The sequence below is a fragment of the Salminus brasiliensis genome, chromosome 3 (genome assembly GCF_030463535.1).
Source record: "Salminus brasiliensis chromosome 3, fSalBra1.hap2, whole genome shotgun sequence".
Lineage (NCBI taxonomy): Eukaryota > Metazoa > Chordata > Actinopteri > Characiformes > Bryconidae > Salminus > Salminus brasiliensis.
The window spans coordinates 40,875,696-40,897,221 of NC_132880.1; the positions used below are offsets into that span (position 1 = coordinate 40,875,696).

Here is a 21,526-nt window from a genome sequence, read left to right on the forward strand (position 1 = left end):
ATGTTTAATTTAACTGAGAACTTTTAAAGCTGTTAAACTACTGTTTGTTTCTACAGAAGAAAAATCACTTCAGCTCTTGTTTATTGAAAATGTTTGAACGTTTAATTTGATTCTGCTTTTCCTCCAGTTTGCCTCCTCTGCATGGGTTTAACTGGATATTAAAAGTATTTATATATTTTACATTGTTTATGATAAGCTATGAAATGCAGCATAATAGACTGTTATAAATGTCCTAAATAAAAAAAAAAACAAGTGTATGAAGAAAATATTAGTAATCCCTCACTAATGACAATTCTGGGTTCTCTCTGTTGTATGAAAATATATATTAAACTATAAGTGATAAAAGAGGTTAAGCAGGCTTTTAGGAATAACTATTTCAGTGGCTGTTGGCAAGTCTGGCTCGCGGGCATGTTTAACACATGCAAAATACACCCAGTGCTTCAAACGGATTCAACTGCGAATCATCATTAACAGCTGAATTTAGTTAAAGACTAAATGTAATGTAGAGTCTGGGAATGTAATCGATAATATTCACAATAATATTTCACAAACGTTCTGGACAAATCCAGAGAACTAGGGGAAGTAATCCTCATGGTTTATCTGAATGTTCCCTGTGTTTCTACTGTGAGCAATAACCCAGCGCTCTAACCACCAAGCCGCCGCCATGCAGTTATTAGTTAAAGCCCATGCTGACCAAGGCCCTGAACTCAAGCCAGCAGATCTATGCTGGGGTCTCCAATACATGCTGTCACTGTCATGCAGAAACCTCCAAAAATCTAAATTTTTGCAGATTTTCAGATTTGTCAGTAGTTCTTTATATTGAATACTGCATATTATGGAATGCATATGTGTATTAATTATTTACTGCTGAAAACTAGTTCACAGAAAATGTAGAAAATCAACTAAAATGGTAAAGTGACTAAAACACACAGAGATCATTACTGACTCAGCAGTGCTATATTTTTGCCATTTATCCTATTCTCACCCAAATGCCCATAACTCTATATTGGGAGTTGTCAGTGAAATGCAATATGGTCAAACATCAGCAAGTTGAAGGATATGCTCCAACCATGTTTTGGCATATAGCATAAAGTCCTTCCTGAAGAGTTGAGGCTGATGCTGCAGTACAGTGTGGACAAACTCCCAGTTAAAACCCTGGATTTTAGAAGAAACATTGCATGAGCAGATGTCTACAAATGTATGGACATACAGGGTCAGTGTCCTGGACATGGGTTGAGCCTAGGCTTAAACTAGACTGCAGCATCAGTGGTGAATCAGACTTGGACTCAAAACATGATTACACAGATTTTTCTAACATTCTGCATAATTTAGTCATTGAGATGTAAACAACACCATTCATATTTTAGATGGTGTAATGTAGTGAAATGCATAAACTGCTATTTCTTTGCAGTGGTGGTGATCCAGGCATCACAATGTCTACCAAACAAATATAGGTGTTTTATTTATTATCCACAACAACCAGTGAACCTACATGTTACGTCTGGATTTTTATATGTAATGTTGATTATGGTATAATTAGGGATTCTTTAAAGCATTGTGCCATAAAGTAAAAAAAAAACTGAGAAAACTATTGATTAAATTGAGAGAAAAGACTGTTAAAATAACAAATTGTTAAAGAAAGAGAAAAGATTGTTCAATTGAGAGAATGATCCATTATACTGTGAAAATGCATTTTAAACTGAGGGAACAATTTATAACATTGAGAGAACATATTTATTATAAGATGTATTATTAAATTAAGCACACAGATTGTTAAATTGAGGGAATGAATTACCAAATTTAGAAAACTGTTCATTTAACTAAGTGCTTTATTATTATTGTTTTATTATTAAATGAGGGAATGGTTTATTAAAGTAAAAAAATATTTATTAAATGAAGGGGGATGAATTGGTTATTTTAAAGGAATGCTTTATTAAATTAAAATAATGATTTATTAAATTAAGGGGGGATTGGGTAATGTAAAGGAATGATGTATTAAATTAAAATAATGATTTATTAAATTAAGGGGGGATTGGGTAATGTAAAGGAATGATGTATTAAATTAAAATAATGATTTATTAAATTAAGGGGGGATTGGGTAATGTAAAGGAATGGTGTATTAAATTAAAATAATGATTTATTAAATTAGGAGGGGTTGGTTAATGTAAAGGAATGATGTATTAAATTAAAATAATGATTTATTAAATTAGGGGGGTGAATTAGTTAACTTAAGGAACGCTTTATTGAATTGATGAAATTATTTATGAAATCGAGAGACCTGCTTGTTAAATTAAGGTATCTGTAGCTTCACTATCTTGATATTTAGGGGCTTTATAATTTCTCCACATCCTAAATCAGTGGAATTTCCCTTTAATCTGGGGCCGGAAAAAATCTTCGTAAACACTCGGTCGTCACCGGAGAGATCCAGGAAGTGCAGCAGCGCTGTTTTTGTGCCCACTGCTGTTCTTCGTTCGCCATAAACCCGAGTCACTTCAGCGGGCCGAAATGGCGACGTTTATTTCTGTTCCGTTAAAGAAGTCTTCAGAAGTTGATTTGTCGAAACCGCTGTCCAAATTCGTCGCGTCTACTTATCCGGCGGGGGAGGAACAGACCGAGTATCTCCGCGCGGTGGATGAGCTGAACAAGCTCCGGAAAAGCGCGCTGGGGAGGCCGCTGGACAAACACGAGAGCTCGCTGGAGATCCTCTTGCGGTCAGTCTGCTGGCTGGGTGTCGTTAGACCTCGCTGTCTGGCCGCTCTGACAGTAGTGTCTGAGATGCTATTTCATGCTGAAAACCTCAGCAAAGAGGTCGATATCTAGTATTTATTAAATTACAGCTGATTAAACCATTCACACTGTTAGCCAGATGCGAATATGTCAGAATAGCTAACCGAGCTAACGCTAGGACTAAGCTGCTAGCTAACCAAGCTAACGAGTGCTGCTGTTTTACCCGAGGGCTTTCTTTAGCGACATGGGCAGTTGATAATTAGCTAGCTACATTTTATGAGCCATTTGTCAACTAACACTTACACTGTATGTATACTACTGTTAGCTAGCTAGCTCTTGTTGTAATAACACTGGATATGTATGGTAAGGTAGCTCGCTAGCTAAGTTACTATTAGCTACACAGGTCAGCTATTGCTAGCTTGCCTACCTGTCATCTGCTACCGGACGTTATTCAGCTCTAGGTCATGGTCCTTTTAATAATTCATATTAATAACTTCATAGTCGAGTTATTAACGTCTGAATAGAGTGTGTTTGCTAGCTAGTGCTGCCTATATTGAAATGTTAGAAGCTCTTGACTATGAAAACAACCTCCGCATGTCCTTTATGGTAAACGCCACACCTCATCAGTAACTTACCGGAAAGTTAGCTAGCCAGTCCTTATCTTACAGGCTTTTGGTTAAGCTGAGATTTGATGAATGCAAAACCAGACATTAATTTCTAAATCTTGAGTTTTAAGTCCTCTTTGCCTGGTATGTAGGCCAGCGGGCAAGGGTGTTACTATTTCGGCCTGGTTTCTGTATTCACTGGGTTTGGGACTGACCCAGCGAGCAAGCGCAGCAAGACGGCTTAACTTTGACAGCGTGTCCGTTAACCAGCGTCTGATTTTAATCATTAAATTGACCTTCAGACGTTTTTATAGCCCACAGTCTACGTCAAATCTTGTTTTTTCATATTATTCAAAAGCTTTTAGTTGTTTCCCCACTCTTTTAGTTAACTATTTTGACAGGCCACCGACTATTCTGCGTTTAAGTTGTAATAATTAGCTAAATCCGCATCCAGGAGTTTTTATAGCCCCCAGTCTTCGCTGCATGATCTTCTCACCATGGCATAATAGGTGTATTGACACAGGTGTATTGTTTTCCGGACCACCAGGCTAGACTCTCCTGACCACATAACTAAATAACTGGGTCAAAGAGCGCCCCCTGCTGCCACGGCAATGGTCTGCACCCTTAACTCCAGCTCCTGGTCACAGTCTTCTCCCTCTTCTCCGTGACGCATTTTGCCTTTGGCAGTGAATGTTTCTCAGTGCCTGTTAAACAAGCAGTCTTAAGGTCTGTGCATCCACAGCAGTACCTGAATGCATACCTTATGTGGGTAACCTATAGACTGTGTGTGCTGGCGCTGACTCTGCTTGGTCGACAGCAGACCGAATGTTGTGTAATTTGATCACATGAGAAAGGAGAAGTGGGTGCAGTGATTGACACTTAGGCTCAACTCTTACACTGGTAAAGTCCCTTCTCCATTATTGGGCCATGTGGTTAATAACCTGAGCATTCAGTGATAATGAAAAGTTTGCATACGGAAGAGTCCAGGAAGTGGCACGTTAATTTGTTAAACAAAAGCACTGGAGGGGCTGCAGTCTTTGCCTTTTGTCCCTAGTGCATCTAGATTGTACTTCTGCTAATTTAAATGTGATGTGAGGAAGGTGGAACAGATGTCTCAATCTCAGACACTTGGGAATCTAAATCTGGTAAACCTGACTGGCTGTTTGTGTAATAGCTGTGAAGGCCTTACGTGTTACGGTATAGTGTGGTAATATGTAATCTATCCATTGCTGACACAGAAGTGCAAATGCATACACACAGCTTGTTTAGTTCAATATAAACCTGCTGTGTGGCAGGCGTTGGCTAGAGGGGTGTAAAGCCCCCCCCCCCAAGCATTGAGCTGTGGAGCTGTGTTCTCTGGAATGATGGTTGGCGCTCCATCCTATGCTTTTGGGATCGGTTGAGAAGTTGGGGATGCGGTGAGATGGTGATCCTCTGACATCCTAGTAGAAAGCCTTCCCTGGACAGTAGCAGGATAAACTCTCTTTTAATATCCTTGATTTCAGAAGAAACAATAAATGAGCAGGTGTCCCAATACTTTTATCCATATAGTGTATATATGTAAAATATCTGTTTTGCAGTTTGTGTAACTCTCCACAGCTAAGTGTTAGATTTCTCTGTAATTTCTCAGTGTCTGTGTATTGACATCTGGAGATTCAAGTAAAAAATATTGTCAGCCCACAATTCCCAAGAGTGCATGTCTAGTTATGAGCCCTAATATAACTGCCAGTGCTGCTGTGAAAATGCTGACGGGGGGCTAAAGAAGGGAGCAGTGACTCATCAGATGTGTGTGCCAGATATTGAATTACTTGCTTCCTGAGTGCTTTTCTGTTCTGCCCTGCGTATAGAATAAATGTGTGCAGTCTGGTCCTCAGTAAGACAGTATTAAGTTTCCAGCTCCTTTTCTTCCATGTGGATGGTGAATGAGCTATGCGTTGCTATAGAAACAGGCCTTTTGTTTTGGTATCACCCTCTTGTGGTCTTTAGGCTGTATGGTGAATGCTTGGTTTTGCTGTGTGCCGCTGTGTTGGCCCTGTGTTTATGGGTTAGATGACGAGCAGTGTCTTGGGTACACCCTTCAGCGGTGATCCAGATCGATGAGTCAACAGTCACATACCTGTTTATGTCATCAGGAGAAGAAGCTTAAAATAGGAACCAGTAATGGAACTTCCTTTCTATGTCATGAGCAAGCTTGGCACCATTACCTAGCATTAGAGGTAGTGTTTGTTTTTTGTTTTTTTGTTGTTTTTTGTGAAGTCACGCTTGTTGATGTTACATCAGAAGTCTTCGGATGACGAACAGTCACATGAGCTTATCATCTGAAGTTACTTCTAACTTTTCTGGTTTCCTCAGCTTGAACTTGAAAAGAAAAATGTCTGCTCTGTTTTCAGAGTAAGGGAGGTAATATGTCATCAGCCAGTAGATATTTAAGCACAAGCTCTAAATGTCAGACAACAAATGGAGCAGATATGGTCACTGATTAACTGTAACTGGTTTGTCTGGCACAAAAGCTTTCCTAGGGGGGGGGGGTGAGATGGGGAGAAGAAGAATTTTAGGATAAACACAAATATGTTCTTAAATGAACTTTGAGGATTTATTTTTTAAGATTTTCTGAAAGCTCACTTCATTGGGTTCTTCTGTAGACACAGCTAAGTGCCTAAGCTATGTCATAGACATAAAAAAAATTCAGTAAACATAAGCTAAGTGATGGTGAATGTTTCAGGCGACATGAATTAAGATCCTCATTGGAAAATATAATAACTGTGGCATGACTTTAGAAAGCTTTTTTTGTCTTATGTAGACGCAAACAGTACTTTTAAGAACTACTTTTAATCAAGATCTAGCTTGCGTTATGATTCAGTGCCATATCCTGTATATTGAAGTTTGAGTTATATCAGTATTTTATGTATTCAAACAGAATGTTAAATCAAATTACAAGTTCAAATACACTTGAGGATAGTTAAACAATATTTATTGTCATTTTCACACAGAATTGGATGAAATATAAATAAAAAATACCAAAAATAAATCTAGTAAATCAAATAAAAAAAAGGAAAAATGTGGATTTTAAAATAAAGAGCTTAACTTGTCTCCTAGTCCCGCTTGACATTACTGCATTTAATAATCACCACGGTCTCGAATCATACGAGATGTACTGGTTTAGTACTGCTCGTGGGAAGAATGTATGAGTTCATTCTTGATTAAAAACTCATTCTTTGCGCTCCTCTTCTCTTTTTTAGGGCTGCCATGTGAATTAATAGTCCTCTGACTCGCTTTCTGCTCCAACCGCTGACTCTCATCTATTTCCTGGCTGTCACACACGTCACAGCTCATTATAATGTACAAATCAGATTTACTCAGTGGCATCACATGATATTTCTTGGAAGCTAAACCGGTACCATAAAGGCTTGAAAAATTTAACAAGTTAAAATAAACCCTCCCTTAAAATGAAAGTTCCCAATAGGTTATGGGTCCAGACCCTGACCCTGACCTTCTGAACTCTTACAGTCTAAAACCATTGTGATTTTCGAAGAATAGCAATTATGTTTTTTTTTTTGTTTTTTTTTTTTTGTTTTGTTTTTTCTTAAGCGGGAAAAAGTACATAAGATTTTGTTTCGTAAAAGACTTTTTTGAAAGTCCAGCCCCAGATATTGGGGTCTTTTAGATCATGTTGAAAAGTGCATGTTGAAAGTTGTTTGTGATGCTTTTACCTCTCACATCTTTCACTTTCTCTCGCTCTCTTACTGCAGGTACTATGATCAGCTGTGTGCCGTCGAGCCTAAATTTCCTTTCCCTGAGGTAATTTTCTTATTTATATAATATATATATAAATATATATAATGTGTGTGTACCTAATCATGCGTACATTTAAACGTAGTATTATGGCGCTGATTTTAATCTCTGTGTTTCAGCTGTGTCTAACATTCACATGGAAAGATGCTTTTGATAAAGGGTCTCTGTTTGGTGGCTCGGTTAAGCTTGGTAAGTCTGTCTTTTAAACCTTCAGCCGCTCTTAAAAATAAAGGTGCTTTCTTAAGTCATGCCATAAAAGTACAACTTTTGGATTAATAAAGAACCATGTTTATAATAGAGGGTATGGATAAGGGTGAAGAATACTTGAAAGATTTATAAAATCATCACTTGATGTAAAGGTTCTTCACACTCACGCACCTCTATTACAAACATGGTTCTTGTAGTGCCTTTATCCTTATACTAGAATAAGTGTAAGTAGATAGTTGGTGGTGTTTTCTAATAACTATGTTAATATTGTGTGTGTTTTTAGCCTTGGCAAGTTTGGGCTATGAGAAGACCTGTGTGTTGTTTAACATCGGAGCTCTGGCTAGTCAGATCGCCTCAGAGCAGAACCTGGACAATGATGAGGGACTGAAGGCAGCTGCCAAGTTTTACCAGGTCAGGGTCTCACCATAAACATTTAACATGGTAATGTCTGGTGTTTATATCTATTTTTTGGACATTTGAGGTCTGATCTCTCTTTGTTTGTGCAATTCTGCTGGTGTTTCTCTTTAGCTGGCGAGTGGTGCATTCGCTCACATCAAGGACACAGTGCTCTCTGCTCTGAATCGGGAACCTACCATGGATATTTCTCCAGAGACCGTGGGAACACTCAGCCAGATCATGCTCAGCCAGGCACAGGAGGTTTTTGTGATGAAAGCCACAGCAGGTGTGTGTAAGAGGGCTGTTACGTCACTGATTAACAATAAATATATCAGTCCTAAGACTCTGACATTTGGTATGACTGAAAGAGATAAGATAAGCAAACCTTATTTTCCATAGTTTTGTATAACAATACTTGGTGGTGAAATTAAATAATGTATGCTTTTCTTAATAGTATTTTTTTGTATTTTGGACTTTCTGAATCTTATGAAGTATTTGTAAAGAACATTTATCTTAAGTTTATTAGAGAGACAGAGATAGACTATAATATTGAATAATATTGAGCTTGACTAGCATAGGCGTGCCCTGAGTTGAATTATACTGTTCAAAGGGAGAGTTCACATTTGAGCCATTCAAAATAATTAATGAGTGTATTTTCACACCTCTTAGAGGAAAAATACATATTAAAACATTGTGAAACAAACCTCAGCAAATGTCCACACTCTTGATCCCAGAACACATTCCGGGAGCCTAAAACCTCTAGTTGTTTTATTTGCCTTTGCACACTAACTTTACACATGTATTCATTTGCTGTGTCAGAAGTAACCAAATATAGCTTTTCATTGGTGTAGCTAAGCTTATCTGGGACACATTGAAACAAAATCTGACCATGATCAACGTTTGAATGGTAGCAAACTTTGAGATGATATTTTCTTCCATTAAAATATTCTGTGGTTCTTGATCTGGCAACTTAGTAAGCAACTTTATACAGTTTTCTGAAAACATTTAAAGCGTTTATAACCAGTTTATCTGAGCTGTATTTTGCCAGTTCAGCGAACTAGTTCATCAGAACAAATGAACAGATGAGAATGCTGTAAGTACTGCACCAAACAGTTACAAACAATTTGGTCCTGTTAATCAAACAAACTAAGACTGTAACTTCAGTCTTTCAGGAGGTGGTCTGAGATGCATTTTAGCAAAATGTAGTGTAAACACCTCCGTCTTTCCAAGACTCATTCGACAATCAAAACCCCTCCCAGTAAAACCAAACACCAGTAATAATTGCTGCGTAACAAGTGAATTTGCATATTCTGTCCCACACAATAATAACATTTCAATCTGAGTAACCAGATACACAGTTTACTCTGAATTGAAGGTACTTTTGAGCTTTGGCACGGCCAATAGTTAGCTGCACAACAACCCTAATACAGAAGTTTACAAACAGTACACAATTCCCAGAACCTGAATGAGCTTATTAAGCTGTGCAATAAACCTGTGGGGAAGAACAAGATGAAATAAGTGAAGAAAATTAAATAAATAAGAGTTTTAATGATGTAATATTAGTGCTCTGTTAATTGATGTTTAAGGATGGCAGGTGATTCTGGTGTTTGGGCACTGAGAGGGATGTAATTTCACTTCCTGGCACCTTATGCTTTTGTTAATGTCTCTGGTTTCAAAGATCTATGTTTTGAGGAATTTTAGGGTGACCTTAATCAGAGTACATGTATATGTGTATGTATATGTGTATATATATCAGTGTGTATATATATATATATATATATATATATATATATATATATATATATACTGAAGAAGGCCTACAAAAAAATGACAATTCATGTATTGACAAAAAATGTTTGGTACATTTAGAAAGTGTCTAACGCGTCTAACCAGTCAAATTTGATATTGGGTAATCTCCCACCTTCAACGTTATTTAAGTAGTGCCTGTTTTGATGTTTAGAGTATAGAAGTATTAGACTGTTCAGATGTTTCAACCTAGATTAACTTTAGATGTGTGGTTTGTTTGACTGATCATGTTGTTGCTCCCCCACATGTGATTTGCTCTACAGACAAGATGAAGGATGCCATCATTGCTAAGTTGGCCAATCAGGCTGCAGATTTCTATGGCGATGCTTTCAAGCAGTGCCAGTACAAAGAGAACCTGCCCAAGGTACGCCCACTTCAACTACGCCGACCCGTCGACCATTGGAGAGGCATCCACTAGGGGTCACTGTAGACACAGTATAAACCATCAAGACTGACACATTGCATGCAGCATCCACTGTGTGTATGTGTGTTTGTCTATTACATTTAGTGTCTGTACTGGCCACTAGTCGTTCCCTCAAACACACATGCACACACTTTGACAATTTCAACTTCTTGCCTTTTGTTTCTCCTCCCACTGATCTGTGAGTGTGAACGCTGCATGAGCGTTGTGTGAAGGTTTGGTTGAGGTTTGCTGAAGGTTGCGTGCTGATTTGCTGTTCTGTTCTCTCTTCCTGCGCCCTGTGCTGTGTGTCTGTGCTCGTTTGTGGTTGCTCGTGGTGTTTGTTCGTGGTTGCCGTGGTGTTTGTGGTTGCCTCTCCCTGGTCAGTATTTTTATTTCCAGGAAGTGCTTCCAGTCCTGGCTGCCAAGCACTGCATGATGCAAGCCACTGCGGAGCTCCACCAGTCAGCGCTGGCCAATCAGAAGAAGCGATTTGGGGAGGAGATTGCCCGTCTGCAGGTGGGTCTGTGTTTATCTGTGTGTTTATGTATCTGTGGAATGGAAGTTGTCAGGCAGTGAAGTGAAGACGTTGGGACCCGAAAAGCACATTTCCAGCATCTGATGCTCCTTCAGGTCTTCATAGAAATATGCTTTATTATCTTGCTTGGGTTGTTTGCTTTATTACAACTTGAGCGATATCTTTAGCTGTGTTTCCTTCCAAAGGCAAGTAGTCTATGGATAAGGTTTTGGGTATACCATGGTATGAAAATTGATCATACCATGGACATGTGCTTAATACTAGTATTAAAAATGCAACCAAACAGATTCCCACCAATTTCTTACTGTTTTCAGTTTCAGTTAGTTGATGTATAAAGAAAATAATCAGCAGATAAATCTATCATTAAAAAATAATTATTAGTGACATACAAAATATTTCAGAAAAGCTCTGCCTGGGTAGGCATATATACTGTATAAAACCATATGTATATATATTATATAAAACATTTTAACCAGTGAAGATGATGATGATGATGATAATAATAAGAAGACGAAGAATTGTGAAACACTGTGTACTTTGATATCTTTCATATGCATATGTATTTTTATCATACTGTTCAAATGTCTTACCATTTCATGCAACATGTCAGCTGTCAACACTTTTTCTGTTTTTTTGCTCAAGACAAATGCTTTGTTCATACCAGAAATGTTTTTGTGAGTGAGGGGATGGGGAGGAAACAACTTTACGCATACATTTAGTGCCATGTGACACATTTCCCTAATATGCCTCTTTATAACAAACATAAAGACTTAATAATGCACTAAAAAGCGCACTGCAATTAAAAGTGCATTTGTTGGTGCAGTACATAAACACAAACAGCACGGCGGAGTGCTTAATGCATTTTCACATTGTCAATATCTATGATATAAGTTGCGTTGAAAGCTGATGGAAACATAGCTACAGTCAAAAATTGGCCTTAGTTTGTTCAAACACAACATAAACACAGGCGGATCTCCCAAATAACAAAAGTGATACAATTAACACCATCAAAACATAATTAAATATAAAATAAATTAATTTTAAACACAAACTTTTGATACTTTTGAAACATTTGTTAGTTGTCTCATAAAATACAGTCAATTTAAAAATTAAGAATCTAAGCCATATAAAAATGTTTGAAACTGGCATACCTTTGCTTGAGGGGAGGTCTTTGTGGAGGGATCTTTTACCTTTTTAAGGTGCCCTCTGCATGTGGGCGGCCTGCATGTGTGAGAGAAAAGCTATGGGTATGTATATGTCTTGGCCATTTGTTTTTTGTAGAAATTAATTTGGTGTTTTCTTTGTGTCTTTGCAGCATGCCACAGAGCTGGTTAAGACTGTGGCGTCCCGCTACGATGAGTATGTAAATGTAAAGGATCTTTCTGATAAGATCAGCCGTGCTCTCACAGCTGCTAAGAAAGACAACGACTTCATCTACCATGATCGTGTCCCCGAAGTTAAAGACCTGGAGCATATTGGCAAGGCAACACTCGTCAAGGCAACAAGCATTCAAGTTCCAATTAGTCAGAAGTTCACAGGTAAAATGTTATTTCATACTGGTTTATTTTCCGCTTTCATTTTTAACTAACAGCCTTTTTTGTTAGATTTAATAAAAACCATGAAAACTGAAGGTTGAATCCTAAATAATACTTACTTTTCTAACAAAATTCTTTTAATATGGCTGCATTTTGTGTTGTCGCTCGCCTCCCCAGACCTTTTTGAGAAGATGGTGCCTATGGAAGTGCAGCAGTCTTTGAGCCTGGCCAACTCCAGGAGGGCTGATACGGTCAACAGACTTGTGGGCAGTCTGAGAGAGGCAACCAACCTCTGCAATGGGTGAGTTTGTGAGATTTGGTTAAAAATAACAACTCCTTTAATTTGACTTGACCTGGTTAGTAGTTATGTTGTTAAACCCTTGAGATTTTTTTAGATGGTTCTTTTAACCTGTTTTTGTGAGCTTTTATATTTTCTTGTGAATTTGGTATTTGTTTAGCTTTTTAATGTGAACAGATTCTACTGAAATTATGTTGTTGATTAACTGGACGTATTTTGATGAAGTATTGTTAATCTTTTAGGGTGCTGGCCTCTCTAAACCTGCCAGCAGCACTGGAGGATCTCTCTGGGGACTCAGTCCCACAGTCCATTCTAGATAAAAGTCGTGCTGTAGTCCAGCAGGGAGGACTTCACAGCATCGAGCAGCTCATTAAAGACCTGCCTGAACTACTTCAGAGGAACCGTGAGATCCTGGATGAGGTTGGTCGCTCATTCACATAAGCAAAGATTGTCCCCTAAATTGAATGAGCTGATTAATTTTTTATGACTGTACATTTAGCTTTCTAGATTCAGATTTTTTTTGGTTTGTTTGTTCTTGTAGTCGCTGAAGATGCTGGATGATGAGGAGACAACAGACAATGAACTTAGAGCCAAATTCAGCCAACGGTGGAACAGGACTCCATCTGGAGACCTATATAAACCACTTAGAGCAGGTACACCACCACAAACCAACAACAGAATATCTTGGTCCAGGTTAATGCACATGCAGAAATACAGCCATATAGATGCCCACACTATAAATGATGCCACTTCTGTATTAACAAAATAAACAGTGTAATTATGTCTGTTTCTGTATGAATCTTCTAACGTGTGTATTACTTTGTCTGTTCAGAGGGTGCTAATTTCCGCAGTGTGCTGGATAAGGCTGTGCAGGCTGACCAGGTGGTAAGGGAGCGCTATAACTCCCACTGTGAGATGATCGCTCTGCTCTGCAAACCAGAGAATGAGCTCTGTGCTGCCATTCCTTCAGCTAATCCTGCCAAGACTCTGCAGGGCAGCGAGGTAACATTCACAAGTACACCTACTCATTCACACAAACAAATGCTAGGTGACTTTTACTAGGGTGGGGGGTTATAGAAATAGATTTTACTAGGTTACCTGAGACAAATGGTATCTGTCCTGAGTGTGAATTGTTAATGAACCAGTTCTAACTCTCAAGACCTAGTTTCACAAGTAAATTTCATACATGCAATGCAGTTTTAATGTATTTATTTGTTATTTGGTTAATTATGTCTTGCTGAAACCTTTAAAGCTATAAATAGCTTTTTGTGAGTGTCAAAATGTTGCTGCTGCTTTTTAGCAACTTACTAATTAATTAATTACTTACTTATACTTATTACTTATTATCACTTACTAAGCTGATCAGATGGACCAGAAAACCCTAGCACAACAGTGATTGCTAATGGGGTCAAGCGAGCAACACTCTGAACACTTTTTAATAATTTAAATGGTCTTGAGTGTTGCAATTTTAACAACAGGGCCCAGTTTCCTAAAAGCATATGGAAGTTGATTTTGCCATTATGCATAATGAGTCTCTGTATAAGACAGCTTGATTGAGCTTCTGTGTATAGAATGGTTGAATATTAATGACTTTAAGTGAGTTAGGATGTTTCGGAACATTGTTTTCATAGATCCCTCACCCCTGCAGGTGGTAAACGTGTTGAAGGCTCAGCTGGCTCAGCTGGATGAGATCAAACGAGAGCGTGAGGTTCTGGAAGGAGAGATAAAGTCTGTGACCTTTGACATGACAGCAAAATTCCTAACTGCATTGGCTCAGGACGGAGCAATTAATGAAGAAGTCCTTTCCGCTGCAGAACTGGACTCGCGCTATGGCTCACACACACAGCGTGTCCAGCAGAATCTACGTGCACAGGAAGACCTGCTGGGCCAAGTGCAGGTACATGATACTGTGCTGACTGTTGTGTTCCTGATCGTGACCATTTCTCTTTGTTTAACTGTAGTTGCATAGTCGTAATACTGAACTAATGTGTGTTGGGTTTGCTCATTTTGGATTGCTCTGGGTCTTCATTTCAGACGTCCCATCAGGAGTTTGCGGCCCTCAAGCAGTCCAATGCTGAGGCTAACGACAGGGAGGAGACGCTGAAGAAACTAGCCTCAGCTCATGACAGTTACATTGAGATTACCTCCAACCTTAAAGAGGGCACCAAGGTAGAGCTCAAAAGATTACTTCACTCATGAGTGTTAAACTGAAGGTGGAGCTCACATCCTCACTTAAATGTTTTAAAGTGTTTAAATAAATGTTTATATATAAACTATATATATACATATTTCAGTCACCCAGACATGGATTCAGCCTAGTTTTGGAGTAATTTGCAACACCAATACTGATGCACTATTGAACATTGCCAGCTAGCTGAGAGATTGTACTTCGTAACCTTCTTTTTATCCCCCATTTCTTCCTTTCATGCAGTTCTACAACGACTTGACTGAAATCCTCCTGAAGTTCCAGAATAAGTGTAGCGACATTGTTTTTGCCCGCAAGACTGAAAGAGATGAGCTCCTTAAGTATGTACTCTTTACTCTTTATTATTAATATTATTATAATATAATGTAATGTAATAATAAATCTTAATGATGGGTTCTTCATATATCATTGACAGGGAGTTGCAGCAGAGTATTGCTCGTGAACCGAGCGCACCTTCTTTCAGCGTTCCTGCATACCAGTCCAACACCTCAGCACCTGCAGCTGGAGGCCCCACCCCTGCCCCCAGGACTGTGTTTGTGAGTGTCCAGTAAGAGCAGACCTCTAATCAGAAAACTTTGAATTGATCTCCTCTCGTTCTGATATGACTCTCTGTATTGCAGCCAGTGCAGCCCCAGGCTAAAGCCCAGCCTCCAGCAAGGCCACCACCACCTACCTTCACCCCACAGGCAGCCAGCAGCGGCACTACCCCCAGTCAAGCACCTGCCAGCCAAGTCCCTCCTCCTGCCAGTTCCAACCCACCACCTATGGCGCCACCTACTGCACCCTCACAGGCTCAAGGACCACCCTACCCAACTTATCAGGGTTACCCAGGGTATGCATTTTGGCTTCGGTTTGTCTGTTTATTTATGTCTGAATGCAAGTACCAGTTTATTGGCTAGTTGTTATATGTGGTATTGTATAGTGCTCTAAAATGTTTCACACTTCTTATATTTTTGCATATTTGTCACATTTAAATATTTCAGCTAATTTTAATATAAGATTAAGACAACAAAAGTAAACAAAGCAGCTTTTATATAATTTAATTTATAGAAGACAAAAAATATCTGAATGACCCCCAAGGGATAATATTCTGTGGTCTGATGAGTCAAAAGTGGAATGTTTTGGAAGACCTGGATCCTGTTGCATAAACCTATCATGTCATTCCATCGTGACCGCATCATACCAACACTCAAACCTGGTGGTGGTAGTGTGATGGTCTGGGGCTGCTTTGATTCTACAAAACTTGGATGATTTTTCATAATTCATAGAGATGCACTGATTGCAATTTTCCTGGCCGATTCCGTAAATAGTAGTATTAAAAATGCTTCCAGTCATTTTCTACACAATGGCTGAGGCTACTACAATGTTCAGAATTTACCAATTATTCAAAGAAAAACACTTACCTGAGTTTCCACTCCATGATGTTTAAGGTTAAAGACCGACGAGTGTCCTGTTAAACGATGCAGGCGGACACTGCTGTTTTTACAGAGCTGACCTTGATGACGCAGTGACTAAGAGAAAGGTCTTTAGGGAACCATTTCGATCACAGCAGTGGCATGTCTGTGTGTAGCTGTGTTTGTGTTGCTGGTGCCCTTGTGCAGTTCACTGTGTTAATGGCCCCAGCGGAGAACCAGTTATATGAGGCTGAACGCGGTGCATAATTATTGGAGCCTGTCAGTTCATAACCTAATGTTCAAGTGCAGCTGGGTTATGCAGGAGAAGAATCCAAAGCGCACAGGTCTGCGTCTGAATGGTTTAAAACACTCTTAAGATAATTAAGATTTTGGAATGGCCAAGTCAAAGTCCTGATTTAAATCCCATCGAGATGCTATGGCAGGACTACACGTGACTTATTTTCTCACATGGGTGATAATATTTTCAATAAATCGTTTATAAGCTGCATTGTGTGTGTACATGTATGATTTACATGATTACATGGATAATTTGAATGTGGCAGATATGCATAAATTTAAGAAATTGGGACGGGGCAAATCCTTTTCACAGAACGGTACCTACTTGTGGTATGTTTTATGCATTATTCACCACTGGATGCTAAAACATTGTGCTTCCTTTCTCTCTTTCTTTGTGTTTGTTCCTCAGGTTCTATCAGATGCCGGTGGCGTATAATCCTTATGCCTATGGGTATAACATGCCCTTTATGCACTATCAAGGCCAGGGGCAAGCTGGTTATCCTGGAGCTCCACCTGCACAGCAGACTTACCCCTATCCCCAGCAACCCCCTCAGCAACAGCCCTTCTACCCCCAGCAGTAGACAATATTTACTGACCGCACCTGCCCCAGCAACAGCTCTGCTGCCCCATGTATACTAGCACTCCTTCCTCTTACTCATAATCTCTAACACAATCACTCCTTTTCTTTGTCTTTAACCCCTGACTTCCTGTGGGCAGACATTAGAACACTAGAAGGACCAATGGGATCTGCCCTTAATAACCACGCCCACTCTCTCTAAGCCTCAGAAGGAAGCTTTCTGTCCTGGTTTGGATCTTTCTCTCTCTCCCTTTTCTCTCCCACTCTGATTCTCTCACTCACACCCAAAGTCAAGCTGCTGGCTGGCTGCCTGCCTGCCGCTACTTATATCTTATTTTTGTAATGAATACTGAATATATATACTCTAATGCAGGATATGTAGATGTTTTCTTACTCTGAAGATGAAGATAATTGTTGGGAGGAGAAAAAAATACTGTAACCCTTTCACTATACCTCTCTCTGTTCATCTATCAATCAGCGCTTGGGGAATGGAACAGTTTAATGGACTAGTGAATAATACAATGCATCTGTCACCTTAAAAACTACTTTGCATTTTTGTTTCTCTTTTGTTCTCATGTGATTAAAACCTGTTTGATGCTGAAAGGCCTACTGCGTTCTCTCTGTAAATCTACTGAGACACATTACTGTGTCTTTTCTTCAACTGCTTTTGTGTGTTGACGTTGGGAGTGATGCAGGAGGGCAGTGGAGGCTTATATGGAACTTTTTGTTTTTGAAAATACAAAATGTTTGAAACTCATTAGTGAATTAAAATGGGCAGGTTAAGGCCCTGTATCTGGATATTTCTAAAGATTTTTGTCTGCGTTTTGGTCTCCCATCCACAAATAAAATTATTTTTAATCACTGAAAACAGAACTTGCCGAAAACGCTCTGCGAGGTGTTTCAAAGGGGAAAAAGGAGCTTTATGAAAAGGGTGAAGTTATGACACATGCCTGTTTCTACAACAGCTACACGCAGACAGTCCAAGATTTCAGATTTCAACGTTAATAAATAAACTCTGTTCTATCATTTATGTAGTGCTCCATTTACTTTTTCAATCCGTAATTTGCGTAGTATACTACACGGAGTGGTGTGTAATTTAGCATCACACCTTTGCGGTTTCCTCCTTCATCATGGTGATCTTTTGATTATTTGATGTCTATGAGATACAATCGCCCCATACAGGGCTAGCATGCATATGCAAGCGTTTTCAACTTTGTGTGGATGAAAATATTTTCATAAACAGGGAGGGAAATCTCAGGTTTTTAAAATGTAAGTCTTGATGGGGTCTAGGAGATTTTCCTTGTGATTATTGCGACTGCATTGAATTTCACATAACAATATTCAGTCTGGGAAGGCTCTAACCTCTTAATATTAATACACTCTTCTACAATCCTGCTGATGGGATTATATTATATAGTTTTTGGAGCGTGGACATAATTAACATGGTCAGTTTCAGCTAGTTAATTGTCAGTTTATCAGTAAAGTGCCTCTTCCTTTAGCAAGCATTCATGTCTAATGCCTTATTTCTGTTTAATGCCTCCACCACCTTGTTTTACAGATGCAGTGCATATTTCCACATTTCCACGTTTGTTTTTAAATTAATCATAGAAATCTTTATCTTTTAAGTTGCCTTTGCATGTGTTCTTAATCTATCAGACGATAATGTGATGATCTTCTGTGTTAAACTTTTTTTGATGTCCTTCATTGGCAGAGCTGAGCTAACTGTGGTATCTTTTGAATTATATGATGTGGCGGTTTTTGGCATGGCTAATATTTGGGCTGTCTTTCAGCCTCATGGTCATCTACTTTCATTGTGTAGAAGCTTGTAAAAATGCCACTATAACTGATTGTCTACTGGCCAGCATATACGTGTAGTAAGTCTTGAACATGTGTTCCTCTTTGTACCCCTCTAGCCCTTGCCTGGCATTACGCATGATGCCAATAAGTCATGATTATCTGCTCCAGAGAGTTCTATTTTATTGGTTCTTCTCTCTCTAAAGGAACTAGACCAGAGGTTTGTGGATGTGCATTTGCATTGTTCCGTTTTCTTGTTTATCAAGATGAGGTCAGCATGTTCTTATATGTTTTACCTGGTATAAGTAAAGCCATGATCATTTGAATTTGCACACTGGACAGTCTGGAGACAGAGCTTCCGGCACAAAAGCGGAAGTCACCAAAAGAAAAGTCAAAGAGCAGGTGTTTATATGAGCCCCCTATGCTCTTGTGCTTACTGTAACTGTAGGAGCCGGAATGCTCTGCGCTCCTGTTGAGAGATTTGTGGAAGGTTTATGTGTAAGTGTCAGAGCGTGGGAGGGCGGGAGGCAGGTGCTACATTATTGTAGAAATGCCAAAATCTCCCAATGTCTTTATCCCCTGTGACCCTTTGACCTTTTAGAAAGTGATCCCTCTCAGATGACTCACAGTTACGAGAAAGTGTCATCAGAGAAGCTCCAGCGCCATGCCAGCCAGTGAGCATGTCTGTTTGGTTAGATAACAAAAATGCTTTGATGGCTCAAGGCCCCGACTGCTGTAGTCCAATCCTCTGACAGACAAGCCAAGAGGTGTGTTTATGAATGTGGCCCAGGCAGGTGCTGGTCTGGACATTTTATTCTCAGGAGGACACGAACATTGGCGTCATGTACAGTAAATGGAGCTCATAGTATTAGAGGCGAGGGAGAATGTTTCCAGGTTGTGGACAAAGGCCCACATTTTTCAGATAGCTTCCTTCTGCCCGGACAATACACTACATGTCCAAAGGTTTGTAGACACCTGCTCATCCTGCTGTTTCTTCCAAAATGGGGAGTTTGTCCTACTTTTGCTACAGTCAAATAGGGGAGGCTATACATTAGCTAGATGTTACAACTGTGGTCTTCATCCATGCTCCTGGAGACCTACCGTCATGCAGACAGGATCCAACCCTGCAGGAAGGTAGCTCTCCAGAAGAAGACTTGGAGACACATTGAATTTTGATCCCCAGTCGTAGTCCTGTTGCTCTCTTATGTTTAGGCAACATAAGTACAGATGCCTGTTGTGATGCTTTGAGATCTGAGAGCACTTCTAGTGATGATAGGAGGATTTGAACTGATATGTCACACCTGCTTCTGTCTGTTCTCTATGACCCTAAAGACTGCTTACCCTTCCAGATGTCCATGGTGGACTATGTTCAGTTGCACACGTCAGAGATTACTAAGAAAATAAAAAGTCATAATTATAGACAAACATCATATGACTAAATGAATTATGGACAGGCAGTCGTACTGTTTGCCCTTATTGAGCAGCAATCACCTCCATCAATCATTTCTTGTAGCTGCACATAAGATTCCTCAGTTAATCAATATTTTTCTCGCATGCCTTTGCTTGAACAGCCAGGTCATGCCAGCATCTCAATAAGGTTAATGTCAAAACTCTGACTTTAAAAATCATTTTAAAGTCTTCTCTTTTAATTGTTGTTTCATTGAGTTACTTGGCTGCTTGGGGTCACTGTCTTGTTGCATCACCCAATGTCTGTTAATCTTGAGGTCATAGACTCCTGCCCGTCCAGTAAATTGTTTTGATACCGCCTTAAAAAAAAGAAAGCATTGTTCACTGAATGTTAAAAAGACATCCGGGTCTTAAGGTAGCAAAGTGGCCCCAAACCATGCTGATGCTCCCTGCACCATGCTTTATAGTTGGGATAAGGTTTTCGGCATTGGTATGCAATGTTCCTATTCCTCCCAACATAGCATTGTGCAATTGTGCTAAAAGGTTCCACTTCTGTCTCATCTGTCCCTAGAGCATTTCCCTGAAGCACTGTGGACGATCCAGGTGGTCTTAGACGAACTTGAGACATGCTGCAAAGACAGCGGTCTCTTTCTTTAAGATGCCCTTCCATTAACACATTCCTTGTTTTTGACAGTGTACACATGACCAAAAGTTGATAAACCTTCTGTAGGGTTCGTAGGGTGTCTCACCTCTTTCAGGATTGTGTAATGTATTAGTGGAGTGGTTCTTAATACGGTGTCCAGTTCTCAATTCTAGGGAAAGTCACAACAGCCCTAAATTTTCCCAGTTCCAGTTTTCTAACAGTGGAACCAGGTATTCGAAATGCTTTTGCAGCCTGTTTGCACTCACCAGACTTTCTTAAGAAAAACAGATTTGTCAGTAACCAGACCTCGCATCTCATTCCCCTAACTGAAACACCTTGTGTCAGTTAGCTGTTGGGAAAGTCATTAGCACAGAGGTTCACTTACTTTTTCTAGCCTGCACTATGGATGTTTACTGAATGTTCTCAATAAAAGACACGGGCCATACGACTGTGTGTTATTAGCTTTGTTCGATTATGTTTGTGTGTAACTGGGAGTTAGATAACAATCAGGTAGCATCCAGGTGGTTCCAAAGAGGTCAGTCCTGTGACCGTACACACCATTTAGGCAACATAACAGGAGAGGAAAGAGGTGAAAAAAAGCCTGTGGGGGAAAGAAACCACAAGTGCATTGCTACCAGACATCGTGTTAAACCACATGGTTGCAGGTGGCCTGCAGATACACTAGTTTAAACAGCACCAGTGCTCCTTCTCCTGAGCCATCAAATCATCAGTTCACCTTTGATACGCTGAATGTGTGATGACCACATCTTCCCTTCAGAGAGAACATTTACAGGCCTTCCGTTCTTTGTTTTGGGGGCACCACTTCACAGTGTGCTGTGACGTAGGTAGGGGGGGTGCATTGAGAGAGAGAGAGACAGACATGCAATTCTTCATCTAACAGGTG

At 39.6% G+C, this 21,526-nt stretch overlaps 1 protein-coding gene across 2 annotated transcripts; it reads left to right on the top strand.

The window, feature by feature from the left end:
- The first annotated feature begins 2,423 nt into the window (after positions 1-2,423).
- Positions 2,424-17,381, top strand: pdcd6ip (programmed cell death 6 interacting protein). Of its 2 annotated transcripts, none has more exons than XM_072676216.1 (18): positions 2,424-2,711; positions 7,082-7,130; positions 7,244-7,313; positions 7,615-7,742; positions 7,860-8,013; positions 9,797-9,897; positions 10,321-10,452; positions 11,787-12,009; positions 12,184-12,307; positions 12,547-12,724; positions 12,846-12,957; positions 13,137-13,306; positions 13,953-14,201; positions 14,339-14,473; positions 14,736-14,830; positions 14,926-15,046; positions 15,131-15,342; positions 16,611-17,381. In XM_072676216.1, exons 1-18 carry the CDS (start codon positions 2,506-2,508, stop codon positions 16,780-16,782), a joined length of 2,631 nt encoding a protein of 876 aa, XP_072532317.1. In that variant the 5' UTR covers positions 2,424-2,505; the 3' UTR covers positions 16,783-17,381. The 2 variants fall into 2 exon arrangements, with proteins under 2 accessions (XP_072532317.1, XP_072532318.1); XM_072676217.1 differs by having other exon boundaries at positions 10,336-10,452.
- The last annotated feature ends 4,145 nt before the right edge of the window (positions 17,382-21,526 follow it).